The sequence below is a fragment of the Hoplias malabaricus genome, chromosome 9, assembly GCF_029633855.1.
Source record: "Hoplias malabaricus isolate fHopMal1 chromosome 9, fHopMal1.hap1, whole genome shotgun sequence".
Classification (NCBI taxonomy): domain Eukaryota; kingdom Metazoa; phylum Chordata; class Actinopteri; order Characiformes; family Erythrinidae; genus Hoplias; species Hoplias malabaricus.
In genome coordinates this window covers 29,149,428-29,157,562 of record NC_089808.1, presented here as the reverse complement: position 1 = coordinate 29,157,562, position 8,135 = coordinate 29,149,428, and the positions used below count along the sequence as shown (strand labels likewise).

General features: G+C 38.6%; 1 protein-coding gene across 1 annotated transcript; it reads left to right on the top strand.

Annotated features, from left to right (window-relative positions):
- tmem179ba (transmembrane protein 179Ba) lies at positions 1-6,470 on the top strand. The gene is made up of 5 exons (XM_066681170.1): positions 1-166; positions 1,232-1,422; positions 2,240-2,377; positions 2,609-2,687; positions 3,249-6,470. Exons 1-5 carry the CDS (start codon positions 68-70, stop codon positions 3,405-3,407), a joined length of 666 nt encoding a protein of 221 aa, XP_066537267.1. The 5' UTR covers positions 1-67; the 3' UTR covers positions 3,408-6,470.
- The last annotated feature ends 1,665 nt before the right edge of the window (positions 6,471-8,135 follow it).

The following is an 8,135-nucleotide window of genomic DNA, read 5'->3' as shown; positions in this document are numbered from 1 at the left end:
GTTCGCCCATGTGACTAGTGTACTCTTGCTATTGCGCGCGTTCGCCCATGTGACTGAACGGCTCGCGATGGCGCTGCCGCGGCCGCTGTTGCTGCTGGAGCTCTTGCTCTACAGCTGCTGTTTCATCTGCGGGATCATCACCGCCGCGACACTCACAATTTCTCAGGTACGGAAAAAATAAGACCATTTTGAAAAAAATAGTTTTCTCCTTAAAACTAGGAGGGGTTGCGTAGGACAACCTGCTGTTTTAGACAAAAAAGTAAGTCAGTAAAACTGCTGTACCCTTTAAAGCGAGCACACCAGATTTCAGTTCTGGAAGCTTGTTTTATCCTTTAACCTCGTTCAGAGGAAATATCCTGAGCCGGGGTCTTTAATCACGAGACTTAAATTCTTTTCCCAACTTTTCGTTTCACTTTAAACGGTTGTTTGTTGTAGCTAGTCTGCTGTTTTGAAAGTGAAATGTAGCAGTTAAAAATGAACCGTGTCAACGTTGTGGACGTACCCGCAATATTAATCTTTTCACAGATTTATAATATCGCGGTGAATGGTGACTACGTGAAATGCTCTTCTTGTGTCAAGACTTGTGAAATACCCAAATTGTTCGGTAATATTTTGTAGCATACGGACATGCCAAGCCAAGTGAATACAACCTCCTTGTTTTTCTTGTAAAAGAAGAAACATTAACCACATCTCTTTCACCCGAACTCTTGGTGAAAGTTTGGGCAGATGAGTTGTTAAAGTAAGCTATTTTCTCTCTGCTTCCGCTATTTCAACGACTTCTGCCTTTCACTTCGTCATGTGACTCTTCGGCTTATTTGTGTCAGATGAGTACAAGAAAGAGAAACATGAGGGGGGTGGAGTTGGGCTCCCACAGGACCACAAGAATGTATTATTTGTGTGATGGATCATGCTCAGTACTGCAGTGACACTGAGGTGGCGTGTTAATGTTAATGTCGCTGATATGCGTCGATTTAACACAGCATTGTGACTGGAGTGTTTAATCACTGCCCTCTCACTTGCTATTTTAAGTACATCATAATGTCAGAGACAGTTGATGCAGCAACACTCTCTTGTCTGATCCACTATTGTTCCAAAGCAACAAACACCAACGTCACCACCACACAAGTTACTGCTGCGCCCAGAATAAATAAACATAAATAAAACCTGATCTTTCATCAATTTTTCTTTCTTTCTTTCTTTCTTTCTATATCTTTCTCTGTCTCATACCCAGGGTGATTTTGCCGGAAGGTGTATGCTGTATGGTGCTGTGCGCTTCAACGTTTCAGAGTTCATTGTAGTCCAGTCCAGCGCTCCTTCTGTTTGTTATTTTGTATCAGCCATCTCTGTGTGTGTGGCCGTCTTCTGCTTTTCCTCCATCCTGTACTTTGTCTACACAAGCTGCTTGGAAGGAGAGATCAAAAGGTTAAAAAGCTATTCATTGTCGGTTAAGGACTATGAAAAAAATTGAACGATTAACATTTTGTCATTTATTCAGTCTTAAATTTACTTGAGTGTAATTGAGTAGCATAACCATTTTCTGTATAACAAAAGAGTCATTTTTAATATAAATATGAACATTTATTTACATGATATTCATATTTATGACTGAGCATAAATGAAATCATCAAAGTAGCACTGAAGGGATTATTAAGCAAAAGGTGCAGCAGGAGGGTGGAAAATACTATGGAAAAATTACAGAGATGTGTTTAGAGAATTCTTCTTTCTTCTGGAATGCTCATTGTATTTGTTTTAAATATTGCATCCCAGATTAAATAATACATTTTTGGCTGTTAATTGACATTTATATGATAACTTAAAATTTTAAATGGTTTGTCGTGTCCAGTCCTAGAAGATTATGTGTGTAAAGCCACAAATAAGTCATCTAGGTCTGGCCCAAAAGGTGACTGCACCCTACCGCTAAGGAAAAGAGTCTTTGGTCAGACTGTTATCTCCTTGCATGCGACACATGACTGGAAAGAAAAAGGGTTGACAGCTCTTGGTTTGTTCTCTAGACGTCTGAAGGCATGGTTATTGAGCACACAGATTTGTCAGCATGATGTTTAAATATGTACTACATTTTTTGTGATGTTGTTTATAACATCAACCTGCCCAGAGACTGCAGATGAAAATTAGCCATTCTGCTAAATCATTTACATTATGACAGTATGGTATTGATTAATGTGTAATTTCCCTGTTACTTAAATAAATAAATAAAAAATAATATTCTTTCTTCTCCAAGAGAGCGACTATGGATGAATATGTCATTGATAGTATGCGGCGTCTTCCTCTTCTTCCTCCTGGTGACGGGATGTATACTGAAAGTGGGAAGAGACCGACTGTGTGATTCAGTGGTCCAGAAAGAGAATAACATAACCAAGTAAGAACAGCAGTCCATATTTTGGATTTATTTATTTATTTATTTGTGATTGGCTCAGATGCTTTGTGTTCGCAGGGATATTAAAACTAGAAAATCAGGAGTCCAATCAGTCCATTCATGTGATGCATGTCTAATAACCCATTACAATCTGTGAACCCAGTAGGCATGAACACACACTACAGCTTGATCAGTCTAATAGCTTCATAACCTGGGTCACTTGTGTATTTGTAGGTGTGAAGAAGCACAGGGCAAACAATGGGCAAAGCCAATGATTGGGAGCAATTTCTACTCCAGACTACACAGTGCTGAGGTATGTTCAAACATATTTTCTCCCTTTATATTTCATTAGGGAAGCACGGTGGCACAACCAGTATTTTCACTGTCACACATCTTCATTGCTCTGTGGTTGTGTCCAAACTCCACCTAAAAATATTTTTTTAAATTGAATGTGTTTTGTGACACTGCCAGGTTTTTATTCTATCTGTGGGTTTCTGAGATGGTGAAGCTTGCTTTGAGGTATTATACAAGAACTAATACAAAGACAAATATTTTTAAATTATTGACAGTGTACGTATTAATTACACTGAAAAATGATGTTGAAATGGAACATCATATTTGTAATGGCTTTTAACCTTTTTTCTTTTATTTATTTTGATTTTACAAAAATACAAATTTTCAAAATTGTTCATTCACTGGCCAGGATTTTGTGTGAAATATAACAAAAGAATTCAAAGATATTGTGTTTCTGTTTTTTTTTTTTTCTAATTCTTATTCTTATTATTGTTTTGACTTTGTTTTCATGGATTCAAATTTAGAAGCCATTTCCCCACTACAATGGCTATAATTACGCATGTCTTCTTCCTCTGTTCAGACAGCAGTATGGGTGAATTTCTTTAGCTGGATCATCATAGTTGTCTTGGTGGTCTTGCAGCGTAGATGGGGCTCCGAATACAGTTCGAGAGGGGAGGATCCCGGGGCCAGCCCTTCTGAAACAGAGCCTTTCTTCAACCGCCCAGGACACCCTCAGTGAACACACTCGCACATGCCCCTTAAAATTCTACATATTAGTTAATCACACTCTCACACAAAATCACCCACATAATCAGATGGACACAGACACAAACAGATTTATACACCGTACCCACGGCTAGCTGAGGGAACGGGTTTTAGCTACACTGGTCAGTGCTTGTACTTTTGCTCACCAGTGATATGAAGGCTTTGTTGCCATGGTTACTGATCTGAGATTGGCCACAAGAGCCTCCTAGTTAAAAGGGTGTGGTGGCCAGATTGGTCTCTCTGAACTATACTGATATATACACAGTTTAATTTAAGTAGATTATTGACAATACACTAATATACACGTCTGCAGATGCATTTTGTATATCCCGCTGCCTTGAGTTTACAATAAAGGTTTTGGGGTGCATCAGAATTTAAGGGATTGTAAAGTGGTGGTAGATAAAACACAAAAATGGAAATAAGTGCTGTGAGATTTACTCTGTGGTAGTATATTTGCCTCAATATCCTGGAAGGGTTAAACTGATTTACTGAAATTACATGTGTTTGTAACACATCAGCTCCCCCTGCTGTCTACATTATTACATGCTGTATTCAAATAGAGTACCTACATTGGGCCCTCTGTTTATTTGTTTTGTCTCTTTGCTATGGGTTTTACTAGTCACACCCACCCTGCCACAGTGCTACTTTTTTATTGCATTCTGGAGTATATTTTTAATTTTGACAGAACTCTTCAGTTCGAATGTGTGCGTGCGTGTGTGTGAATGTGTACACAAACAGAAGTATTTTGTCCATTTAATTTGGTCATTTTTAAAACTCAATATGGAAATGTGTGTGTATGTGGAACATGCTTTTGTTAACAGGGACATAAATCTACCCACAGGCCCATGATAAGACCTGTCTGGTGTGGGCTAGGTGCCAAAAACATGCTGCTGTCCACAGCAGTAATATTCTCAAAGACACAGTGTCCTTCCTGTTGTCCCTTCACAAAAAGACCAGCTCAGTTTTTTGTTATTGCCTTCTTACCAATACAGCCTTATACCTCAATATGTTTTTCTGCACAATCCGGATTTATATGCTTCATCTCTTCACTTTGGTGGTCAATACATTATATCACATCTCCAGGCAAAATATTGTATTATTGGTGCAAGTAATTTCTACGCTGATTTGTATTAAATAATAACATCAATTTTCGTTTGTAGCCTGCTTAATGGATTACAATGAATTTTACACTTTCAAAAAGGGATCTTGCATCTCATACCTTATCAAGGGTGGGTTAAAGAAGTTGTCTGTGTTGGTCATGGACTAAGATTCTAGATGAAAAGTGATTTTTGGCTTAAGATACATGGCATCATACAGGGCAAAACTAGGTAATCTAGCAAGAGTTTAATAGAAACTAATGTATAGTGTTCTTCACTGAATAAATGGCACAGGACTAATCTAATCAAAGTATAGTCATCCAAACTCTACCTAGAAGTGCACTTGAGACTGGAAGATCACTGGTTCAATCCCACAAGTGGGTTGCGGTGGGTCCAGAGCCTACCCGGAATCACGGAGCACAAGGCAGGAACACATTCTGAAGGGGGTGCCAATCCTTCACAGGGCAACACACACACGCACATAGACCTACCAACGTGTGTTTTTGGCCCATGGGAGGAAACCGGAGCACCTGTCATGGGACTTGAACCCACAAGCTCCAGGTCCCTGGAGCCCATGCACCACCATGCCACCCATGATAATGGTATTATTATTGTAGTTGTATAAAGTACTAAGAAATTTTGCTCCTCAGTCAAAACACACACACACACACACACAATGCATTCTCTGTCTAAAGACCAGTGGGAAATTGTGTACCTAGACTGCACAGTTCACTACTCCTACCCCAATTTCATAAACAACAGCTGCCCTCCCTACTGAATATTTTAGGCTCTGTCATTATAGTTGTTCCTGTGCAGTTTTCTGACTGTCCTGACATTTAGTTTTGGAAAGCTAATTTACTTTCACTAATGTCTCTAATTGCTCAAATTTATTAGGCTTGTTCTAATTTGTCCGGGCACCTGTTTTTAGGGATTCAAGCCCTATTGTATTTTCTTTTATTTTATTTTTTTTACTTTCAATGAATTATATAACAATGACACACCAGTAAAAATGGGATTTAGATTAACATGCATTCCTTGCAACTCTAATTTAAAATGCTTTAAAAAACATTCTTAAAAATGTAAAGTATGTTGAACAAAAATATAAACGCAACACTTTTGTATTTGTTCCCTTTTTTCATGAGCTGACCTCAAAGATCTAACACTTTTGTTTAATGTATGCAGAAGACCTTTTTCTCTTAAATATTGTTGACAGATTTGTCTAAATCTGTGATAGTAAGCACTTCTCCACCTCACAGTTGTGGCATATCAAGATGCTGCTTAGACAACTAAAGACAACTTTAGACTCTAAAGTGTGCAGATTTATCCCACAGCAAAATGCCACAGATGTCGCAAGTTTTGAGGGATCGGGCAATTGGCATGCTGACTGCAGGAATGTCCACCAGAGCTGTTGCCCCTGAATTGAATGTTAATTTCTCTATCATAAGCTGCCTCCAAAGACATTTCAGAGAATTTGGCAGTACATCCAACTGGTCTCACAACTGCAGACCATGTGTAACCACACCAGCCCAGGACTTCCACATCCAAGATCGTCTGAGACCAGCTGCTGCAACAGGTTTGCATAACCAAAGAATTTCTACACAAACTATCAGAAACCGTCTCAAGGAAGCTCACCTGCATGGTCTCCACGTGGCTGCAGGTTGTCGTAGTAACCAACTTGAGTGTGCAAATGCTCACATTGGATGGCGTATGGCATGTTGGAAAGGTGTCCTCTTCACAGATGATTTACGGTTTTCACCGTACGGGGCAGATGACAGACTGCGTGTATGGCATCATGTGGCTGATGTCAACATTGTGAATTGAGTGGCCCATGGTGGCAGTGGGGTTATGGTATGGGCAGGTGTATGTTAAGGACAATGAACACAGGTGAATTTTATTGATGACATTTACTAGATGCCTATAGCTACACATTGTTTGTGTGTTTGGTTTATTGAAGCATATTCAAATGTATTTGTCTTTTTACATTATATTAAACGATGTTTCCTGTGTCATTTGTGGAGTGAAATTTAATGTGTTGGATGATGAGTGATAATGAAGTGATAGGTGTAGCTATTTAGAAATGTAAATATTCCATTTTAATAATATTCATATTCAGGACACATACGAAGAATAATAGTTTTTCAATTGCATTGAATAGATTGTCAACAGAATTGGATCACTGGGGGAAAATAGAGATCAGACATGACATTAAGTCAAGTTAAACTTCCCAAATAATATCCTGATCAACAGTAAATTCCAGGTGTTCAAAACCCACTTTTTCAACCAGTTGTTTAGAGAACACAGCCTGCTATAATTTCACTTTCCAAATGTGACTTGCAGCTTTGTTTTCATTTTACTGATTTAACAGGAAAACAGTCCTTTCCATTATTTATTTTTTCTTTTAGTCTCATATAATGCTAATCCTGTATGAACTGTGAGAGTGGTAATGTCTGTTTCCTCTGGTAGGATACTGAAACTGGTGTTGGATGATAAAATGTGTTTGGGGTGCAGGGTGGTGTCGGTTTCAGAGTCTGGCTTGATTTATCTGACCTCTGCCTATTGTGTAAATAACCCAGACATTGTTTCCCCATTGCCACAGTGTCTCTGGTTTCCTCCCATGGTCCAAGTTAGGTGAGTTGGCTACTGATAAAAACTGTCCTGGTCACGTGACCAACACTATCTCACAGGTGTGATGCTTTGTCTGAGGGGAAAATAAACACAAAACCAAAACATAGAACAGGATAACTTCTAACACACCCCAGTCATTCGGTAGCTGTAACCCAATTCAGTGCTCCCTCCCTCTGTGTTTTTCCTTTTTTTTATTTTTTATTTTTTTTTTTTGTGCTCAGCCATCTCTGTGTGCCCATCTTTTTTTATCCATCCTCCACTTAATCTACCGAACCATTTTGGATGGAGAACTTGAACGATTAGAAATGAAAGTTTCACTGCCAGTTATGGACTAACTGTCAATTTTTTAATTTTTTTTGTGGTATAATCAAAAATGAGGATATTTAGGAATTTTTATTCTTTCATATTCCTTTTCCAAAAGTGCTAAGATGGACTTTGTTACTTTGTTATATGGAGATCTCCTCTTCCTTTTCTTGGTGATAGGATGTATCCTAGATGTGGGCTGAGGCACACTGTGTGAATCGGTGCTCCACAAAACATAACCGGGTAAGAACAATACCCCATTTCATCTTCATTGCTACCATTTATCATCACAGCTTAAATGCACATATGCTAATAAGATACCATGGCTTTTAAGGGCTTACAGAAACAGTTTAAAAATCCAACCGACTTACAATTACTATTCACTTCAACAATTTTGTGTGCTTGTGTGAAGAAGCACAGAGGAAGACATGGGGAAATCCTCTTAATTGTAGCTGTTTCTATTCCAGTCTGTTCAAAGCTGGGGTATGTAATAATTCTGGAAGGCAGAAGAAAAAAAAACTAAAATATTTGACCAGAAATAGCCCTAATTAGTAGTAAAAAAAACCCTTGTGTTCCTGCCAGATAGTACAGCTATGTTCAAACATTTTAAACCTCATCATGAACAGACTTTAAAAAACTGCTGGAATTATGCCCCTCATTGAAACAGTGACACAGTT

What these genes read in the sequence shown, in the direction of transcription:
- tmem179ba (XM_066681170.1), top strand. Translation starts at nt 68, where the DNA reads ATGGCGCTGCCGCGGCCGCTGTTGCTGCTGGAGCTCTTGCTCTACAGC. An exon ending in TTGGAAGGAGAGATCAAAAG is followed by an intron (nt 1,423 to 2,239) that starts GTTAAAAAGCTA and finishes TTCTTCTCCAAG; the next exon opens with AGAGCGACTATGGATGAATA. An exon ending in AAAGAGAATAACATAACCAA is followed by an intron (nt 2,378 to 2,608) that starts GTAAGAACAGCA and finishes GTGTATTTGTAG; the next exon opens with GTGTGAAGAAGCACAGGGCA.